Source organism: Lepidochelys kempii, chromosome 15, assembly GCF_965140265.1.
Source record: "Lepidochelys kempii isolate rLepKem1 chromosome 15, rLepKem1.hap2, whole genome shotgun sequence".
Classification (NCBI taxonomy): Eukaryota; Metazoa; Chordata; order Testudines; family Cheloniidae; genus Lepidochelys; species Lepidochelys kempii.
Window position 1 is genome coordinate 11,780,632 of NC_133270.1, and position 22,014 is coordinate 11,802,645.

At 43.0% G+C, this 22,014-nt stretch overlaps 1 protein-coding gene across 14 annotated transcripts in view; it reads left to right on the forward strand.

Moving 5' to 3' along the window:
* Nucleotides 1–22,014, forward strand: part of DEPDC5 (DEP domain containing 5, GATOR1 subcomplex subunit) — a 65,425-nt gene that overhangs the window by 21,180 nt on the left and 22,231 nt on the right. For 8 of the 14 annotated variants that reach the window (XM_073312467.1, XM_073312466.1, XM_073312479.1 and 5 more), the window contains 11 exons: nucleotides 84–307; nucleotides 2,531–2,734; nucleotides 3,408–3,543; nucleotides 5,452–5,549; nucleotides 9,137–9,202; nucleotides 10,798–10,981; nucleotides 12,331–12,491; nucleotides 13,661–13,778; nucleotides 13,944–14,111; nucleotides 15,184–15,403; nucleotides 16,315–16,448. In XM_073312467.1, the coding sequence (XP_073168568.1) occupies nucleotides 84–307; nucleotides 2,531–2,734; nucleotides 3,408–3,543; nucleotides 5,452–5,549; nucleotides 9,137–9,202; nucleotides 10,798–10,981; nucleotides 12,331–12,491; nucleotides 13,661–13,778; nucleotides 13,944–14,111; nucleotides 15,184–15,403; nucleotides 16,315–16,448 (1,713 nt within the window). The remainder of the gene's footprint in view (nucleotides 1–83; nucleotides 308–2,530; nucleotides 2,735–3,407; nucleotides 3,544–5,451; nucleotides 5,550–9,136; nucleotides 9,203–10,797; nucleotides 10,982–12,330; nucleotides 12,492–13,660; nucleotides 13,779–13,943; nucleotides 14,112–15,183; nucleotides 15,404–16,314; nucleotides 16,449–22,014) is intronic. The other 6 variants (XM_073312470.1, XM_073312475.1, XM_073312469.1 and 3 more) reach the window with 3 other exon arrangements.

The following is a 22,014-nucleotide window of genomic DNA, read 5'->3' on the forward strand; positions in this document are numbered from 1 at the left end:
TAAGTGGGAAGCTGTTGGATCCTCTTGATTTGCCCAGGAAGTGGGATTTCACTTCAGTGCTATTGAACCTATGTATCCTTCAGTAGGTCTGCGAGGGAGAGAGAGAGCCGCACCAGGAAGAGCTCTAGCTCTTATGATGTCTCGTCCAGCCCTTCTGTGCAGAGCCGCAGCCTGCTCCCAGAGGAGGTGAGGAGCCAAGCTTCCGATGACAGCTCCCTGGGAAAGATCTCCAACATCTTGATGATCCCACGGCCTCATTTGCACCAATACGAAGTCAGCAGCTCCTTGGGCTACACCAGCACCCGAGGTCAGACTGAGGCACGAATGGAGATGGGGAAGTCCCTTTGCTGTGCCCATTGGTTGTGGGGTAGGAAGAGAGAGGTCTTGAGTTCATGTCAGTCACTTCCAGAGCAACACAGAGGGGGAAATTTTCGCATCAGCATTCCTGTTACAGCTTTGGAAATGTGTTTATCAGCAATGCACACCTCTGCGCTCAGTACTGTCTCTCCCTTTATACTTGTCCAGTTCCCTTGTGTGTTCTTATTGGCTCACCCTGTATAGGCACTGACACTGATCTGCCCAGTTTCCTTCGCTGTTAACATCTTCCTTTAAGAGATCTGTATTCTTCTGTGACCCCTCCTACCTTTGGATCCTCTGCAATATGGATATGTGCAACTGATGTTCCATTTTCCAAGCCACTTATGAATCTGTATAATAGAATTGCTCTCAGCAGTGGGTCCTGTGGGACCCCCTTTATAACTCCTCTCCATGAGGATTTACTGTCATTAACTATAACTTTCTGGTTATAGTTTCTGATCCTTCCTCCTGCCAGCTAACAGAGCCATTTTGCCATGTTAGCACTGGTGCCTGCCCTTTTTATTAATTTCATTCACTGACAGCATGTGGTACCTTCTCCTAAGCCCTGCTGAAATCTAGGTAAATTGCACTCTGTCCACCTTTCACCGGTACTTTGATGCTCTTTAGAAGAAATCAGTCTGATTTTTTTTTTTTCACTCAATCTGCTCTTAATGAAGGCTGCTTGTGCTTTCCTTTTCACTGCGGTCTTGCCATCTCATCTGACACCAGTATCTGCCCTGTGAAAGGAGTTGGACATGCTGGCCTGTAACTGCCGACTGTCCTATTAAAAATGTACTACTGCTTTTGTTGCTTAAGTTCTCCAGTACTTTCCCTATATCAAGCAATGTATAAATCAAGATGATTGTATTTCAGATATTGCTTTACTTTTTAAGGAGACCATCTGGGGGACTGGGCTGAGGAAGGGGGTCAAAGACTTTTTCCCCATTTCTACCACTGACCAACTATGTGACCTTAGGCAAGTCACTTCCCCTCTGAGTCTGTTTACCCACTGTAAACTGGGGATAATTGATACTTACCTTTTGTAATGTACTTCATCATCTATAGGTGGAAAGTGTTCTATAAGAGCCAGATAGCTATCATTGGGCTCTTAAGAGTTCTGCAGTAGAGCCCATCTCCTCCTACTGATGGATGTCAGTGTATGTCATCTTCTGTAATCTGGAAACTATCCCTCTTGCCTCACTACAGGAGTGTCTGCCCCATATGGGTACGGTCTTAAGCCTCTTCTTTCCCCTTCACATTTTTTGCTATAACTATGCCCAGGATGTACTCTATTAGCTCTTCCATTTCTGTTTCTGTCACACCTGTTTTCTTCTTTAATTGGATCTTTTGTTTTACGGCTTTTGGGAACTCTGTTTCGTTATTGAATATCCTCTTTCATTGTTGTTTGCAGTTTCCTCTGCACTGCACACTTTTATTGCCTTGAGTTTCCTCTTGCATAGTCTGGACCTTTTTGTATTCTTAACTTCTTCACTGACTTTCTCTTAGGTGCCCTGTTTGCCTTTGTCTAAGACACTTCTTCTGTGTTCTCCAATCCTCAACACTTCCTTCTCCTGCATACTTCATTTCTTTCCTTCATTTACACTTAATTCTAAATAAATGCTTTTGTGCTGTGCATCAGATAGTAGTGACTTAATTGAGCTCACCAAGATCTTGTATCCAGTGGTGAAAGCATGCTCTAGTTTAATGATTCCTGCCACTTCTTTCAATGGTTGAAACTGCCCATTTTTTAAAAAATGGAGTACTTAGATCTCCCCTTTGTCCCATCTCTTATAACTTCACTGCAGTTGCTCTCTTTAAATTTCTGCTTCATCATCAATATTTTGTTATAACTTGTCAGGAATGTCTAGAGTTCTGGGTGAGAACCCCCTGTTTATTACTGAAAAACAGGAAGAAATAACAGTTCTTCATGGCTTGTTTAAAAATTGCTTCCTCTCTGGCTTTCCTACTTTAATGCTTTTAAATTCAGAAAATCCTGGTTCTGTCTTGTCTGGACTCCGATTTATAGTGTAATTTCTGGATTAGTGCCGTCTGCCTCCTTCAGCCTCCCTCTGCCCGTCCCCACTTGTCCTAGTGGCTCTTATTTTACTAAGTAGTGTACCTTCTTTTGTGTGGCTCGTTCGGTCTTCTGTTAACTGAAAATTGTGTTTTGCAGATGTCCTTGAGAATATGCTAGAGTCACAGCAACGAGACTCCAGTGCACCAGGGAGGTTTCATGTAGGCAGTGCAGAATCCATGCTGCACATTCGTCCTGGGGGGTATACACCACAGCGGGCATTAATAAATCCCTTTGCGCCATCCCGCATGCCCATGAAACTCACATCCAATAGGAGGCGTTGGATGCACACGTTTCCTGTGGGTGAGTCTTTGTTATAGTATGTTTTTTTGAAACTGTCAAAGCTTTTGAGCTTTAACATGGGGAGGGCACCCCTCTAGATAAGCTGGCAGAGTGAACTGTTCTGGTTTTCTGAGGTAGAGTGCAGCACAATGGGGACTGAGCCAAGAACTGACACAACCTGATGCCCTATTGTCTCTTGGGAATGTTGTCATCTGCTGGTGTCTTCAGTGCTTGAATATCATGGAGCAAGTTTGTGGAAGACGGAGGATATGGAAGCCCAGAGTTCTCCTTTTTTGTTGTCTGCAGCAGATGGGAATTTCTGGTGGCCTTTACTAGACAGGAGATTCTGGAGGGGCTGTGACTGAGCTCAATAAGCGAATTATTATGGAAGTGCACACCTTTATGTTCCAGGTTTGAGATTCAAATTATGAACTATGCGCAGCTTTCCTTGAGTCTTGTAAAAAGGCCTTCCAAAAAGTATGTCTATGTATTTTAGAACGGGAATCTTCAGTACTTCATTTGATACCTCCTGCAGATTGAGAGGACTGTGTCTTACAAAATTTCTAAGGGGCATTTTAGTGCTCCGTATCTATTAGTGGTGCTTCTGCTGTGGAGAAGGAGTTGGGGGTGAATTGGGGAAAACTAACGCAACAGGAGAAGATTGGGTGAGACTGATAAATATATAATTGGATAGGTCCATCAGGAGAAGCAATCCAGATCCACCACCAAACTCGTCAGAACATGGCAGAAATGCAGGGCAACGGGCAGCGGGATCTGACGCACTCCTCTGCTGAGCTGCTGGAGCTAGCCTACCATGAGGCAACTGGCAGGTAAGGCCATCACCCAAGTAAAGAAATTGATCTGAGTTTCAAAAAAAAATGTGTCAAAGGCTAGCCACGTGTGGGATAAAGAAAATAAAGGTTCAGGACATACATATTTTGTAGCATGCAGCACCAGCGCTGTGTGCGTATGCCACAATTATTATGGTCAGGCATAAGGCCCCAGGAGCAAGCATGGGAAATAGGGTTTATTTTCGCTCAGTTCATTCATACTTAGGTTACTTCTTGCTGGCTCTCTGAGACCCACAATCATGCCAGTGTATCGCCCCTGGGATCATCCAAGAAATGGCCATGGCAGGTGCCCCAGGCCTTCAGTAACTGCCTTACTTCTTGGTGCAGGGAAGCAGTTGCTATCTCAAAAGCGGTAACTTGCCATTCCAGAGAAGTATATTTTGAGCATAAGGAAGAGCTTTGCCTTATAGTACTGTTAAGCAATTTCAGCCCTCTTTTTCCCCACTACTGAGACCTGGTGAGAAATAACACCGTGTTTGACAGGATAGGGAAATGTGAAAAATGCCAGGCAAGAGCTGGACTGACTGTAAGAATGGCTACCTGTTCTTCAATTAAAGTTTTCTGTTTACCTACAAATCTCATTCAATGCACCAAACAGTATTGGGAGATTACACAGACCTGCAGTATCAGCATAGTCACTGCATCTTGCCCCCTGCGAGAGCTAAATCATTCATTAGTCACTATGTATATGATTTTTTTTTTTTAAAAGTTATTTTGGAAGTTAGCCTAGATCTAGTGATGGGTCTATCTGCTGAGCTGCACAGTTATCCTCCCACACTCCTCCCACGAAGGTATTCCCTTACTAGCTTTTTAGCTACATCTCTATTAACAAGGTCTTTATTATTTTCTGTATCCATGTTTTTCACTTTTTTCTCATTTAAAGTTTTTTTTTAATGTTCAGTAACTTAATCACTTTAGAATTGTCATTAACTTAATCTCTTTCCTCCGTCATTAACTTTAATGGGTCTGTTTCCTTTCAAGCATTACTTTCTCTTATGTCTTTGTAAAAGTCCTTATTGTTCCCCTTTCATCTCTTGGCTGATATTAACTTTTACTTTTTGCTGCTCTGTCATTTCACTTCAAGCCCTAGCTGTGATTGACCCTCCTTTTTTTTGGTTTCCTCTCCCTTCTCTATTTCCAGTACAGGGTTGTTTCACTCTCCAATCTTTTAAGCAGTTTTTCAGGAAGTCACACTGGTTAATTCTTCTTCTTTGCAATTTTCTTTTCAAGACAAGTTTTTGTCTCACCTTTAAACAATGTTGTCTTTTACGATTCTCTAGCCTCCTCCCACTTACAATGGATATTAATGTTCCCATTACACTACACTTACCAAGTTTTAGTTCTCAAATTTTGCTTTTTAAAAAAGAAATCTATTCATTTGAAGCTTTTCCTTATATGTTAAATTTATGATCACTAACATCAGGCTTTCCTACTCATACATTCTCAGTTGGTTCCTCCCTATTGAACATAAATAGATCCATGGTAGATTTGGATCTGGTTGGAATTTCCATTTTTTAAAGTTGGACCTGTGCATAACATGGGAATCTTCTTCATCCTTGTTTAGCTGTATTTGTCTCCTAGTGGATGCATGGGTAGCTAGTCATCCATGAAATCCATTATCCTGTGAGAAGACAGTATAGGTCACTGCCATAGATTGGGTACCAAATTATAGGGACCAATATTCTGCGTTGGTACAGAATCTCCTAAGATCCTTCCAGGCCTGTCCTGATCCCTGTGTGTCATATGGAGCATTGATTCACCAAAGGCTGAGCTTAGACCCCAGGTTGCTTTTGCATCTAAATTTTGATTAAAAGACTTGACCTAACTCTGAGAGGGGGTATTGTTTCTCTGTAATGAACCAATTTGTCAGCATCTTGTTCTCTCCAGGCACATCACTTCTCGTTGTCCAGGTGACAGCATCTCCTTCCTGAGCTTCGGTGGAATGAATGAGTTTTCAGGCAGTTTGGTCAGCACTAATGGTGCAGGTAATAAACAGTCAACAGAGCAGGCTTGGGGATTTTAAATAGAAGTATGAAAGGACTGGTGATATGGAACTACCAGAGGATGCTATGTAAGAGGATAACAGTCAGAAAGTAACAGAGCTAGGACCCATGGAACATGGATGGGTCCAGGAGCTGTAGGGTACAGGTGATGAATAACACTAAGCACTTAATAGTTCCAAACTAATATATAACTGTACATTGAGAAATTAATGTCCATTATCCCCTCTTATTGTTTTGTATCTGTCTTTCCGCTCCTCTAGTTACATTTTATAAATTTCTTTGTATAGAAAAGATGTCTATTGTTTGTTCTTAACAAATACGCTTTTACAATGTGTTCAGTTGAAAGTAAGATAATCTGTTCCATTAACGCAAAATCTGGTGTCCAGACATGGGGGGGGGGAAAAAATGGAGCAAAATTTTCTCTAATGCTCCATGGTGTGCTTTACTGTGCTATACTATATTGGGTGTTCCCCTTCTTGGGTTAAAGCAAAATGAATCTGAATATGTATTAAAATATCTGAGTTGCTTGTTTGAGATGATTCCATCTTTCTAATAATTCTCAGAGAATAAAGTCTGTGGTAATTAGTAGTGAGCTGTAGGCTTCAAGAGAAGTTGTAAATAGGGTTTTCCATTTTGAACTGTAGGTGCTGGGTTGGTAGCTTTTTACAGCCTTTAAGGCCTAGATCCAACAAAACAGTTAAGCATGTGCCTATTTTAAAACAAGATTACATAATGTGATTAATTGCTTTTTTGGATTTGGGCCTGTGTGAACAATTGGATGAGAATCTGTACTTGTGGAAATAAGATGCACTTTTAAACACTAAATTGCAGATTATTAGGAGTGTCTCTCTTATACTGAGACCCCAGTTACTGAAAATTTCTTCTGAATCTCTTAAAGCCAGTAAAACAAATTCGCCAAACTAAGCGTTCTGTTGCAGTAACTGTCTGTTTGTGGCCTAACTTTTCAAAGTATCATCTACTACAGGGGTAGGCAACCTATGGCACACATGCCAAAGATGGCACACGTGCTGTTTTTCAGGGGCACTTGCACTGCCTGGGTCCTGGCCACCGGTCCGGGGGGCTCTGCATTTTAATTTAATTTTAAATGAAGCTTCTTAAACATTTTAAAAACCTTATTTACTTTACATACAACAATAGTTTAGTTCTATATTATAGACTTATAGAAAGAGACCTTCTAAAAATGTTAAAATGTATTACTGGTACATGAAACCTTAAATTAGAGTGAATAAATGAAGACTTGGTACACCACTTCTGAAAGGTTGCTGACCCCGATCTACTATTGAGATGAAACGTGATAAATGGTAGAATTTTCCAACACTTCGAATGGAGTATTTTAGACTCCCCTTGTTCTCTTCTTCTTTCTAATTTCACGGGTTAATTTTGAGTTTTTGCCTTCCAATGTACAGTTATGATTTTTGCACTTATTACACACATCCCTCCACACAATACAGTGTCTGAAACAATTTGCTAGCAAACTTACTGCCAATAACATTTGTTTGCATCTATAATTGTGTGGAAATCCGTATCAGTTAACTAGTCACTGTAAAGTTATTTCTATTTCATGTCCTTCCCTGGGTTTCATTTGAACATGGTTAATATTCTTACCTTACTTTTATATCTTCCAAGTTGATTTAATTTTTTTGTTTTGGTAGTTGTTGGATTGCACCTCAAATACTGTATATAATTTGTGCAACATGAATGCACGGAATATATAATTTTTCCTAGTAATAAAAATGTTTTCCTTCTTCAACTGTATTGTTTTGAGAAGCCTCATAACCTCTGTAACAGCCACTACATATGTGATTTGTAGGCAAAATTATGTCTATAGTTATCATGCTTCTTAAAAGTCCCTATTAGCATCTCTTCATAACTGAACTCTCTAATGAGCTGAAGCCACTACTGCACGGCTGTGTCTCCAGCCTATATCTTTCCATTTCCTATGGCATGAGCCATCTATGATTCAGAACAGATCTTTCCAACACATCAGGGCATCATTCTCCTGCCTACAGTATAGTTCATCCAGGTATTGCAACATGTGCCTCTTTAGTAAAAAATTACCCCAACTATTTACATTGGCATTCAACATGTTATCTGTATTGTCCAGCAGATGCCAGATGGCAGTTTAGAGAAAACAAGTCTTACTGCATTTTCCTAAGTGGATGGCGGATGTCATTAATGGGTTTGACGTAAGATTAATGGCAACTTGTCCTTGCCTCCTCTTCTGATTTCCTGCCATCATCATGGAATCAAAAACCCATCTGTTCTTACAGTAATTGCTATATAATGTAGAGAACATGATTTTCTTGGATATTCACTCATTGGATAAAATAGTGGGTTCCAACTTTATAAAATCAGCCCCTGTGAATATTTAGAAACTGTGCCAAGTATGTGTTCTCCAACTTAGCTGAACTGTAAATCCATTTCATATCTTTAACATGATAGTTAAGATGTTAAACACAAAGGTTTAAACTCTGCAGTCAGTTGCATTAGTATAAATCCATAGTAACTCAGTTTAACTCAATGTTAGTTTTGATTAAGTCTAGCACAGAGGAAAATTTGGCTCAAAATCTGAAAATGCCCACAAGAGTTGTAATTTTTCCCTCTTGATCATGGGTAATTGTCTCTTTTCCCCTTTATGTGAGAATGGTGCAGACAAGTACAGTTTATATATTGAAAAATAATGAATGAATGTCCATATTTTCAGCACCTTGATTACTTTTATTATCCACCAATATTCTCCACTTAAAAATATTTTAGCAGGGTTTTTTTTTTGTTTTTTCCCCCCCGATATAATCTATTGCAATAATCCTTAGCAGCTTATTGCTTTCCAAATTTCCAGCTCAGTAAGTGCTAAGGCAGCCAGGTAGAGCTATACTGGCTGAATCCAAAGGACCGTCTGTGTGGTTTTTTTTCTCAGAAAGCCATGTACACTGGTAGTCTGTGTCTAAAACATCTGGGCTACCTTGAATCCCCATAATCTATTCTGATAAATTATTTGAACGCTGTAGTAAATCTTATTTTTCCTCTTTTGCTATATAAATATTTCTGTTGCAGTTTCCATTGTTTGTTTTTACTAACTTTAGCATCTTCCTCGATACATTCTATATGTATTAATTCTTCTCACTTTTTTCCCTTAAGTAAGAAAAAAATCTAACCAGAAACATCCTGCTTGTTCAAAAAAAGTGCCCAATTTAGGAAAAAATGGATTAGCCTTTAAATATAAAATCTAGAGGCTAGCAAGCTAAATAATTACGAGTAACTCTCAATTATTTTGTATTGCAAGCGTTTATAAAGGTGCCCATCACCGTGGTATCCATTTTAGTACTGGACCACTTTAATTGAATTTAAAGATGGTGGCTTTGTATGTGTTGGCTGTATTTACATATTTTATGTTATGCGGTGCCCTGAATATCTTGGGGGTGGGGAGAGGCATTATATAATTACTTAGAGCTTTACACACATTTGTCTGAATTTCTCTTGGAGGGAAGAGGAATGAATGTTATGCACAAATGATTATTTGTAATAAAATACATGTCTGCCTCTCATAGGGATGAACCTCAGAACGCAGAACAAAGATTCATTGGAAGATGCTGTTTCAACCTCTCTGGATCCAAGTAAGCGGGAGGGGAGGGTTGGGCAGGAGGCCTGTGTAAACATGGGCTGGGGTGTGTACATGTGCAAAGGCATTAGGGGGTTGGTGAGCAAGGAGTTGGGAGTCTAATTTTTAAGTGTAGACCAGGCCTCAATAGACTGATATAGCTATGTTGCTAAGGGCTGTGAAAAACGTCATGCCCTAAGCGATGTAGTTAGGTTGACCTAACCCTCTCTGTAAAGAGGGCTAGGTCAACAGAAGAATTCTCCTATTGACCTAATTACCACCTCTCGGAGAGAGTTTTCCATCAGTGTAGTTAATCTAACTTCACTGATGGAAAAACCGCTTCCGTTGATGCAGTATTAAACTACAGCACTGCAGCTGTAGTGTAGTTATGCCCTGACTATGTGGCAGCAGTCGGGTTTACATTCTGCTTCCCTGTCATTGTCCGTGGCTCTCCGTAGAGCCCTTATATACTATGGCTTTACTTGTTCCTGTCTAAGAATTCATTAAATCAATAGCTGTATCATTTCCTAAATTCATCCTCTGCCCATAATTTTTACATAAAGAGGTTAAGAGGCTGTTGGACTCTCCTGTGTCTGCTCCTGAACCATAAAGGTTCTGTTTGGTGCCAGCTGGACAATATAATGAGAGAACAGGAAGGCCAGCATTTTATGTACGAGATACCCTTTACTGACGCTTACATGCTTCTATCTATTACAAGAGTATGGGCATGGCTCTGCTTCAGAGAACATTTCTTGCAACAGTCTGTCTTGTATCAGTTCCTTGCAACAATATTTCCCCCCTCATTAATGTTAAAATAAAATGTTTAAGGTAAAGCGAAACAGTTTTGTCAATGAGATCTGTGCAACAATGATTTTTGTAACAGTAATCACCAAGAGCTCTTAGGGCAGGTTGATTCAGGCATCCCTGGACAGATGATTGATGTAGATTATTTGATGTTGAATTATCTGTGTTTTTAGATCTCCAGAATCTTACAATAGCAGTCGAAATTTAAAGGGGTGTGGGGGGAAAGCAGGTTACAAGATACTATTTTTCCTTTCTTCCCACCTCTTCTGGCTGTCTTCTATTTTTATAACTGTAGAAATGTTCTCTTTTCTGCTGTTGTATGCTACCTATTCCAGAAACAGGCTGTCATTCTTTCCCTCACCAACCTCTCCTACAATCATCCAGGAGGAGGAGCTGGTCTGATTTGCTTGTCCAGACTTGGAATGTTGATTTTTTTTCTTTTATATGTTTAATAATATGAAATTGCACTTGATCTGCAGTAACCTCAGCAGCTATTTCAGCTCTAGCTTACAATCAACAGATAATTTAAGGTATTAACTTTGAATCCCATTTGCATGATGGGATTGAATTAGCATGTGCACTGCATTGTTTAACAAACTGTGTCTTTCTCTCCCTCCCCTTTTCTCTCTTACTTGCCTTCTTTCCCTCCCCATCCAACCCACTGGTGACTTTCATTCATATCTTACACTTATCTTTCTTTCCAACTTTCCTCTGTTCACACATCCGTCTTCTCCCTCCCCACCCCTAATTTTTCATGTGTGATCACACGTGCCCCCATTGTCTGCTCCCCATGATGCAACGAGGCAGTTCTGACACTGTCTGCTCCCCCCGTAGTGCCAGGCTTCTGTTGTACAGTTGGGGTGGACTGGAAATCTCTCACTACTCCGGCATGCCTTCCTCTCACCACGGACTACTTCCCAGACCGCCAGAGCTTGCAGAATGACTACACTGAGGGCTGCTATGACCTGCTCCCAGAAGCCGACATTGACAGGTTTGTGCCAACACTTCCTCTAGTACACTCTCTGGCATTGAACTGAAAGGTTCCAGGTAATCCCAGGCAGGGATAATCTGGTGGAAGATGAACATTTTGTGCCTTTCGTACAATATATAGAGTTGCCAACATGGTTGGCAGTGGAATAGATAGCCTTTCTCTCTAGATGACAGCTTTGCACCTTGTCCACTGGTAACATCTGTCCATTTTGCCTCCCTCTGGATGTTTGTTAGAAATTTAGTTTGGGTACAAAACTTGACATGGTTGTTTGTTTTAAAAAAAATACAACCCCCACATTTCTTGTGATAAATGTCCTGGAATACTGAGTATCTCTTAAAAAAATAAATAAATAAAAAAATAAAAAAAATACTGCTTCTCCATCCCCTTTCTAGAGATGCTTTGTTGGGAGAATTTTGGAAGGAACGTGGTGTGATAAACCAAAAGACACTCTGAGATTCTCTTGCAACTCTGCAGTAGCCACCAGACAGCAGAACACTCTTCCCAAAACCATGCGTCTTCCTTTCAACATCTCTGAAACTTCCCACCAACTGTGAAGTAACAAAACAGAGCTATGTTGGCTACTGCCCTGTTAGGGAGGAATAAAACCTCTCACATGAGAGACTGAAATCTTACACTTTAGGCACTTAGAAGGTATAATAAATGGCAGCATTAAAGTCAATTAATCTGCTTGGAGAAATGTCTGCCCCTCTAAGAGCAGGATACCAGTGTTCAGGAGAAGAAGGGGATAATAGGGGCTCTTGGCTACAGCACAGCACTGGGAGTGAGGGCTTCTGGGTTTTATTCTCAGCTCTCCTGCTCATTGGCAATGATGATCTTTTAATCTCTTTGTGCTTTAAATTGCCCCTTTCTGAGGAAGGAAAGTATTCTCCCCTTTTTAAAGGTGTTTGAGTTTTAATTCACGTTACTGAGCTGCTTTGTGACTTTCTGATGGAAAGTCTTATAGAAGTGAATATCATTGTGAATATATTTGCTAAATAGTACAAGTGCTGAAAAATACAACTGTCAGAAGTTTAACTTCTGCTGTTGTAAATAAATCTTGATGGTCAGAATACCTCTTATTCTCACTAGCTTCAAAATTGTTTGCAAAATGCCAGCTAATATTTGCAGACAATTTGGTCATATCCATCCCCATGAACTGTTGATAGAAGCGATAGAAATGCAACTGTCTTACATCCTGATCTTGCAAGTCGATCTGTGCAGGCACAAGGCTCCACCGGTGCAGATTCCATTGCAGTAATAGGGCCTCAACTGGGAAAAGTGGAAACAAGAGCAGGTGTGTGGTCAGTTCATTATGCTGATTGTTCTTGTGATTAACCCCTTGTGCTCAGGAGAGATGAGGAAGGTGTGCAGATGACAGCTCAACAAGTGTTTGAGGAGTTCATTTGTCAGCGTCTTATGCAAGGATATCAAATCATTGTGCATCCCAAACCACAGAAACCAACTACCACTGTACCACCCCCTCTGAGCAGCAGCCCCCTCTACAGCCGAGGTGAGCGTCACCTGCTTTGTAGCTCCTTTTCTCCACAATAAATTCTGTCCTGTCTTTCCTTCACTCCTCTTCCCCCAACAGCCTCCGCAGTCATCAGGAGTAAGAGCTGGTGGTAACCCTCCCTCTCAGTGTGACTCATTCTTTCTCTTCATGTTTTACTTTGTCTTCTGTGATTGGTTACTTGGAGGGAGAGATTTCCAGTTGTTTGTTTTAATAAAAAAAAAACAAACAACCCCCGTATTTCTTGTGATACATGTCCTGGAGTACTCCACTGCAGACAATGGAGAGTCAGCTGTGACTGCAGGAGATGGATATGGGGTTGTGGGAGGGAGGGGATTGCATAGTGTATCCAGGAGAGCAGTTCTGACCTCTATTTGGAGACTTATAAAAAATGGGCCCTGTACCCACTGGGGTTTGAAACATGTAGGTGAGCCAGTTTAACATAGTTCAGGCTAACACAGGTTTAAATAGTTTGCCTAGTCACTGTTGAACAGGTACAGCTATTTCTGAAACTTTTTTTTCTCTCCAGTTTTAGTCTAGAATAAGTCTTTTTTGAAACATGACTTAAAAATGGCTGTGTCCAGTCCAGAGTGGGCATGGTTAGCCAGAACTGTCTTAAAACCATGTTTCCGCTAATGCAGTTTAATAGCCAGTGTAGATGGGCTCTAGATTATGTGGGGGAATGCGGTCCCACTTCCCTGTGTTGGAATCACAGTCTAAGTGCAAGCTTTGATTTAAAATTTTGTTAATGATGGTGTCTTTTGGACAGAGTTAAAGTAAGGGGAGGCTTGAGGGAGGTGAATGTAGGAACTAGAACTATTACCCTTCTTGGTTTCGGGTGGGAAGCGGAGGCTTAAATGGTGAGACTCGTTTGGAAAAACAACACATTAAGGGGCTAGCTCCAGGAATGAAGCACAGAGAAGGATGGAAAATGATGTTGAAATTACCAGCCCATCAGTTAGGTGCACAACACTTCCTGCAGCATGTCTACTGCTGATCTTGCTGAGCAAGCCTTCCTCAGAGAAACAGTATTAAAGATGACGCTTGGTTTAAATTGTGTTTGGAAGCTCATTCATGGAATGTTACAGTATAGGTGCAGTTTGTGCAACAAAGCTGTGACTATTAACATAGGTTAATAGAAAGATGTTCTCTTTATGCATTACTTATAGGCCTTGTATCACGAAACCAACCTGAGGAGGAAGATCAGTATTGGCTGAGCATGGGCCGTACGTTCCACAAAGTCATCTTAAAGGACAAAATAATTACTGTCACTCGATACCTGCCCAAGTGAGTATCTCTCCACTCAAGTAAGTTAGCACCACCTGTCCAGTAGACTTGCTGTCTCCTCCTACCTGTACTTGCTTGGATGACTGTATTCCGTGCCTTCTATTACAAGGAGGAGCTGCCGTTGATAGTGCCAGGATTGGTGAGGCTAGCTTTGTCTTTTGTCAGGTATCCATATGAATCTGCTCAGATAAACTACACCTACAGCTTGTGCCCTTCGCACTCTGACTCTGAATTTGTCTCCTGCTGGGTCGAGTTCTCCCATGAGCGGCTGGAAGAGTACAAGTGGAATTACTTGGATCAGTATATCTGCTCCGCTGGCTCTGAAGACTTCAGGTGAGAGATCTCATTTTCCATCCTAATTGCTCTTTGTCCTATGCTTTTTTTGTTTTTTTGTTTTTTCTTTTTTCCTGTTGATCTACAATTGATCCAACATTTTTCTCCGTAAAGGCTTGAATACCTCTGATGACATGGTACTTGAGGGAGTGTTTGACCTGCTTTCATTGATATGCTATTAGCAGCTCTGTTAACTTATTTGAATTTTACATAGCACCATTTTTGCATTGCCTGATTTTGGTGCAAAGTCTCACGCATGCTGGTATTTGTGATCTATTTTTTACCCTCCTCCATTCCCCGGGCATGCAAAGAAATATGATGATGTTTTGTCATCCTTGGAGAGTTTCCCTGACTTCTCATTCATTTCTAGATACAATTCAAATTTTCCTTCCTTAGTTTTTAAAACCTTCTATGGACTTGTTCAAGTCACAGACCTTGCTTAACTCTACTCCATCCCTCTGTCTACTTTAAAACTGGCCTTCTCTTTGTCCCTTCACAGAGTATCCCCAAAGGTGATGAGCCCCTTTTCTTCTATATCGTCTATCCAGTGAACCCACCTCCTTGTATCTTTCCATCTCATTTCAAGTCTCAGCTGAAATCCTCTGTGCCTTAGCCTGTATATCTTAAATTTATTTTCCTTTGCTTTTTACAGTAAAAACTTGTTACGGCATTGCCTAATGGGTTACATTAAAAGTGAGGGTCCGTGTGACATTATCAACCTGGAAATTAGTTTTTCTGTACTGTGTTTCAACATGCTTGGTGCTAAATACCTCCCACTGACATTCATCCTACTGAATGCCCCATCACATGTAGGACATTTGATGCTTAATGGCACAGCCATGAGATCCATTAAAACCATGGATGCAAGCGAGTATTAACTCCGTTAATTAAAGTGGGAGTGCAGTGGGGACATGGTGATCTTTGCAGATGTAACTCAGGGATATTGTCATCTACATGTTGGACTCTAAGCAAGCTGGCACGCAGCTATGTTTTATAGAATCTCTCATTCACAGCTGTGATGTATGCTGTACCGTCTGCTTTTTTTATTTGTCCATTGTGTTCCTTCCTCCAGCCTTATTGAGTCACTGAAATTCTGGAGGACGCGCTTTCTGCTGCTCCCAGCCTGCATCAGTGCCACAAAGCGGATTACAGAAGGTGAAGCACACTGTGATGTGTATGGAGACAAGCCCCGTTCTGATGAAGAGGAATGGCAGCTCTTGGATGGCTTCATCCGGTTTGTGGAGGGTTTGAATCGCATTCGTCGGCGCCATCGATCAGACCGGATGATCAGGGTGAGTCACTGTTGTAACTAAACCTTAGTGGGGTGAGAGCCTGAATTTTTGAAGCATTTCTAGCCCTCTAGTGACCTTCCCAATTGACTGGCATTGCAGTAAGCGCTGCTGTACTGTACACTAAGCCTGTTGGCTGCATTGCTTTCTGCTCAGAGACAGTCTGTTGCTGAAACAAGACTGATATTTGGGAACCACCATCCACTGAAGGACTCTTGCACTGCTTTGTACTGTGGCAATGGTGAATGTGGGGGCATTGTGCATCCTGCTTCTAAGGGAATGATGCTTGGGAGATCCCTGTTCTCGATGGAATGGAACAATTTACTTTTCCGAACTGAGCAGGCCGAGTGCTGCACTCAGCAGCTCGAGTGGAGGAAGTGATACAGGTTGGTGGATCCGTTGTCTATAATTGTACTTTGAGAATCACCAAATGGCCAGTACTATTAGTTATTGTTTGCAAGTGTATGAAATTCACCCAAAGAGTCCTGTGCAGCTTCAGAAGTGTATAAGTGAAGGAGGGTATGTTTCGTAACTTTGCTAGTTCAGGGCAGTCTAATTATTTTTCCTGTCTTAGGTTTTATCTGAAAGGGGGAGAATGACCCACTTACCTATTTCAGAATAACTCGCTTGTGTGGAGATACTGTTCTGGAATAAATTCTGAAATAATTACTCCATTTTGTGAGCACAGTAATTATTCCAGAACAAAGTCACTTTTATTTTGGAAAAGTGTCCCTATGGGGAGCTATTCTGGAATTGCTATTCTAGTTAGTTTCCCCGTGTAGAGAAGCCCTTGCTCTTTTGTTAGGTGCTGTCTCCAAAATATTATCACTGTTATAAGGTCTGACTTTATTGTTGTTCAGCTGAACCTTGAAGACCTTGACTCATTGTTTCCTCTTCTGTTCCTTTTTGCTTAGAAAGGGGCTGCTATGAAAGGCTTGCAGTTGGCTGGCCCAATCTCCACTCACTCTCTGGAGCCTTCTGGGCCGCCTGTTGGGAAGAAGGGAACCTCTGCCCTCTCAGCCCTGTTGGAAATGGAAGCCAGTCAGAAGTGAGTCTCAACACTTAAGTTAATAAACACCCTTATCCCAGAGCACCCACCTGGCACGGGCTCAGCACATTGGGGAATTTATCATCAAACAAAGGGAACAGCTCAGATTTTGCTCCCTGAGAGGAGTTACGATGGTGGGGAAATGCCATTCCTTTCAGTAGGACTGGGTATGTTACATCTGTACAAGTGCAAGGGTAGCAAAGAGATAAGATTATATTAGTAGCTTACAAGATCATCACCATGGTACCTTGGTGCGTCACACATGAAACATGTTTGTACCACTTGCTATGGGCAGCAGTACTGTCCCTACCCCTGAATTAATCACCTGCCCACTATGAGCAAAATAAGGAAAGTGGAGAGAGTGGTAAGGAAGTGCCTTCGTTTAGATCCACCCAGCAAAGTCTTGGCTAAAAAGATGAGCCTTGCACCAGGCTCTGAAGGATGACCATCTCTGGCACTGACAGTTCAGAGGGAATGAGCTCCACGTTTGAGATCCTCCCCTCCAGCTGGTAGGATACAGCGCAGTCAGTATAGCATTACTTTGTACAGAATTGTTCATAAAACGTTTGGGGATATGGTTTGTAGCGTCCAGTGATATGTCATTAACATCCTTGAGTTATAACATCAGACGGTCTCTCAACTACACTCACATTCCAGTAATGGAGTTCATGTTCATGCTCGTTTATATCCATTAGCTATTGCATATCTCAAGGAGGTAACACATCACTGTTTCCTTTCTATTACTGTTCTGAGGGTATTAAACATCCGATGTAATGTGTGTGATGTATTAAGACTAAGCCAACAGGAAGGCTGTACCAATGTCAGTGCAAACAGAACTATTTCCAGATCGTTGCTGAAGACACCCTGCTTCCAATCCAGTTGTGCCCATCTAGGACTGACAGCAATAGCTCCTCAGATGATCTAGTCCATTGGAATGGTGTGTGGGAGAGAGGCAGTCTCTAAGCTAACCAGATCCCAAACTGTAGAGATCTTTATGGATTAAAACCAAGATCTTTAATGACACAACGAGTTTATTTTGAATCTCCTGATTAATGTTGTTAGAATATTCAAAATCTTCATTATGAACTAAAACACTTCAGAGGAGGTGGCAGGACAGTTACTTCAACTCAGGAAATATAACGTACAGGGAGGAAAGAGACTAAACAGGGAATCGCTGGTGTGATTCCAAATTCCACTTTGTGATCACACAAGAGTCTGCTTTGCTCTCAGTGCTGTGGGTGGATTTGAGAGTAAGTCCCATTATCACAGACATTCTAACTCCTTGTTAACGCCCACTCGTGCTAATCAGTTTTACACACACACTCGAATGCACCTTCCCACACGAGGAGAGAATTGATTCAAGTCCTTGAGCAGGTGACACCAGCAGGGAGATGAGTCTTGCAGAAGGATTTTTGAAGCCACAATTCATACACTGTAGGATACGCTGCTGGTTAATTATGTTTGCGCATTAGTTTTGTGAGCTTCCTTCCCTCTCTATTGGAATACCTTCAGTGTATTTGATTTTCTGATGCAAGACTAAAGCCTTATCCACACCTGAGATTTCAGCCACCAGTGTAGCTGCACTAATGCAAACCCTCTAGAATAGACATGTCTTGCACTGGTCCAATGTGATTGATATTGGTGCATCTTAGAAACTGAGCTACCTTGTTTTAAATCATGTCTACACTAAAGATTAGGTATGGGTGTGGATGCACTGGTAGCTAACAACTCAGTATAAGCAAGTTTCAAACCTCCTAGGGTATGTCTACACTACGAAATTAAGTCGAATTTATAGAAGTCGGTTTTGGAGAAAGCGTTTTTATACAGTCGATTGTGTGTCCCCCCCCACATAAATGCTCTAAGTGCATGTAGTTGGCAGAGTGTGTCCACAGTACCGAGGCAACCATCGACTTCCGGAGCGTTGCACTGTGGGTGGCTATCCCACAGTTCCCGCAGTCTCTGCTGCCCATTTGAATTCTGGGTAAAAAATCCCAGTGCCTGATGGGGCTAAAACATTGTCGCGGGTGGTTCTGGGTACATATCGTCAGGCCCCCCTTTCCTCCCTCCTTCCGTGAAAGCAAGGGCAGACAATCGTTTTGCGCCTTTTTTCTTGAGTTACCTGTGCAGACGCCATACCACGGCAAGCATGGAGCCCGCTCAGCTAACCGTCACCGTATGTCTCCTGGGTGCTGGCAGACGCGGTACTGCATTGCTACACAGCAGCAGTTTATTGCCTTTTGGCAGCAGACAGAGCAGTATGACTGGTAGCCAACATCGACGTAGTCCTAGGTGCTCTTTTAACCGAACTCGATGAGGTTGGGGCGCCTGGGCAAACATGGGAGTGACTCAGCCAGGTCATTTCCCTTTTAAGTTTCGTCTCATGGCGATTGAGTTCTACTGGCAGCGCACTCTCTTTTAATCAGCAGCCAGAAGAAGACGATGGCCAGTAGTCATACTGCACCGTCTTGTGCCGAGCACCCAGGAGATGACGATGGCTAGCAGTCGTACTGCACAGTCTGCTGCCAGCAAGATGTATAAAGATAGATGAAGTGGCTCAAAACAAGAAATAGACCAGATTTGTTTTGTATTCATTTTCTCTTCCCTCCTTCTGTGAAATCAACGGCCTGCTAAACCAAGTTTTGAGTTCTGTCCTTGAGGCTTTGAGTTCTATTCTTCAGGGGGCCATTCAGTTTCTCGCAAAGCCACCCCCTTTGTTGATTTTAATTCCCTGTAAGCCAACCCTATAAGCCATGTCGTCAGTCACCCCTCCCTCTGTCAGGGCAATGGCAGACAATCGTTCCGCACCTTTTTTCTGTGCAGACACCATACCACGGTAAGCATGGAGCCCGCTCAGATCACTTTGGCAATTAGAAGCACGTTAAACACCACACGCATTATCCAGCAGTATATGCAGCACCAGAACCTGGCAAAGCGAAACCAGGCAAGTAGGCAACATCAGCACGGTGATGAGAGTGTTGAGGACATGGACACAGACTTCTCTCAAAGCATGGGCCCTGGCAATGTGGGCATCATGGTGCTAATGGGGCAGGTTCGTGTGGTGGAACGTCAATTCTGGGCTCAGGAAACAAGCACAGACTGGTGGGACCGCACAGTGTTGCAGGTCTGGGACGATTCCCAGTGGCTGCAAAACTTCCGCATGCGTAAGGGCACTTTCATGGAACTTTGTGACTTGCTTTCCCTTGCCCTGTGGCAGAAGAATTCCAAGATGAGAGCAGCCCTCACAGTTGAGAAGCGAGTGGCAATAGCCCTCTGGAAGCTTGCAACGCCAGACAGCTACCGGTCAGTCGGGAATCAATGTGGAGTGGGCAAATCTACAGTGGGGGCTGCTGTGATCAAGTAGCCAACACAATCAAAGATCTGCTGATACCAAGGGTAGTGACGCTGGGAAATGTGCAGGTCATAGTGGATGGCTTTGCTGCAATGGGATTCCCTAACTGTGGTGGGGCCATAGACGGAACCCATATCCCTATCTTGGCACTGGAGCACCAAGCCAGCGAGTACATAAACCGCAAGGGGTACTTTTCAATAGTGCTGCAAGCACTGGTGGATCACAAGGGACGTTTCACCAACATCAGCGTGGGATAGCCAGGAAAGGTACATGACACTCGCATCTTCAGGAACTCTGGTCTGTTTCAAAAGCTGCAGGAAGGGACTTTATTCCCAGACCAGAAAATAACTGTTGGGGATGTTGAAATGCCTATAGTTATCCTTGGGGACCCAGCCTACCCCTTAATGCCGTGGCTTATGAAGCCATACACAGGCAGCCTGGACAACTACAGGCTGAGCAAGTGCAGAATAGTGGTAGAATGTGCATTTGGACGTTTAAAAGCACGCTGGTGCAGTTTACTGACTCGCTTAGACCTCAGCGAAACCAATATTCCCACTGTTATTACTGGTGGCTGCGCGCTCCACAATATCTGTGAGAGTAAGGGGGAGACGTTTATGGTGGGTTGGGAGGTTGAGGCAAATCCCCTGGCTGCTGGTTACGCGCAGCCAGACACCAGGGCGGTTAGAAGAGCACAGGAGGGTGCGGTGTGCATCAGAGAAGCTTTGAAAACCAGTTTCATGACTGGCCAGGCTATGGTGTGGAAGTTCTGTTTGTTTCTCCTTGATGAACCCCCCCGCCCCTTGGTTCACTCTACTTCCCTGTAAGCTAACCACCCTTCCTTCCTCCCTTCGATTACCGCTTGCAGAGGCAATAAAGTCATTGTTGCTTCACGTTCATGCATTCTTTATTCATTCATCACACAAATAGGGGGATAACTACCAAGGTAGCCCAGGAGGGGTGGTGGAGGAGAGAAGCACCAGGAGGGGTAGCGGAGGAGGGAAGGACAAGACCACACAGCACTTTAAAAGTTTAAAACTTTAAAACTTATTGAATGCCAGCCTTCTGTTGCTTGGGCAATCCTCTGGGGTGGAGTGGCCGGAGGCCCCCCCACCGCAATCTTGGGCGTCTGGGTGAGGAGGCTATGGAACTTGGGGAGGAGGACGGTTGGTTACACAGGGGCTGTAGTGGCGGTCTGTGTTTCTGCTGCCTTTTCTGCAGCTCAACCATACGCTGGAGCATATTACTTTGATCCTCCAGCAGCCTCAGCATTGAGTCCTGCCTCCTCTCATCACGCTGCCGCCACCTTTCAGCTTCAGCCCTCTCTTCAGCCCGCCACTTCTCCTCCCGGTCATTTTGTGCTTTCCTGCACTCTGACATTGTTTGCCTCCACGCATTCGTCTGTGCTCTGTCAGTGTGGGAGGACAGCATGAGGTCAGAGAATGTTTTTTTTTTTTAGCCTTCTAATCTTCACTAGCCTCTGGGAAGGAGAAGATCCTGTGATCCTTGAAACACATACAGCTGGTGGAGAAAAAAAAAGGGACAGTGGTATTTAAAAAGACACATTTTCTAGAACAATGCGTACACTCTTTCATGGTAAACCTTGCTGTTAACATTACATACATAGCACATTTGCTTTCGTTCCAAGGTCGCATTTTGCCTCCCCCCCCCCCCCGGCGCGTGGCTAGCCCTCCTCTCATCCCCCTCCCCATGGCGAACAGCGGGGAACATTTCTGTTCAGCTACAGGCAAACAGCCCAGCAGGAACAGGCACCTCTGAATGTCCCCTTAAGAAAAGCATCCTATTTCAACCAGGTGACCATGAATTGTATCACTCTCCTGAGGATAACACAGAGAGATAAAGAAGGGATGTTGTTTGAACGCCAGCAAACATACACTGCAATGCTTTGTTCTACAGTGATTCCTGAGTACATGCTACTGGCTTGGAGTGGTAAAGTGTCCTACCATGGTGGATGGAATAAGGCTGCCCTCCCCAGAAACCTTTTGCAAAGGCTTTGGGAGTGCATCCAGGAGAGCCGCGAATGCCAGGGCAAATTAATCATTAAACATGCTTGCTTTTAAACCATGTATAGTATTTTAAAAGGTACACTCACCAGAGGTCCCTTCTCCACCTGGCGGGTCCAGGAGGCAGCCTTGGGTGGGTACAGGGGGTACTGGCTCCAGGTCCAGGGTGAGAAACAGTTCCTGGCTGTCGGGAAAA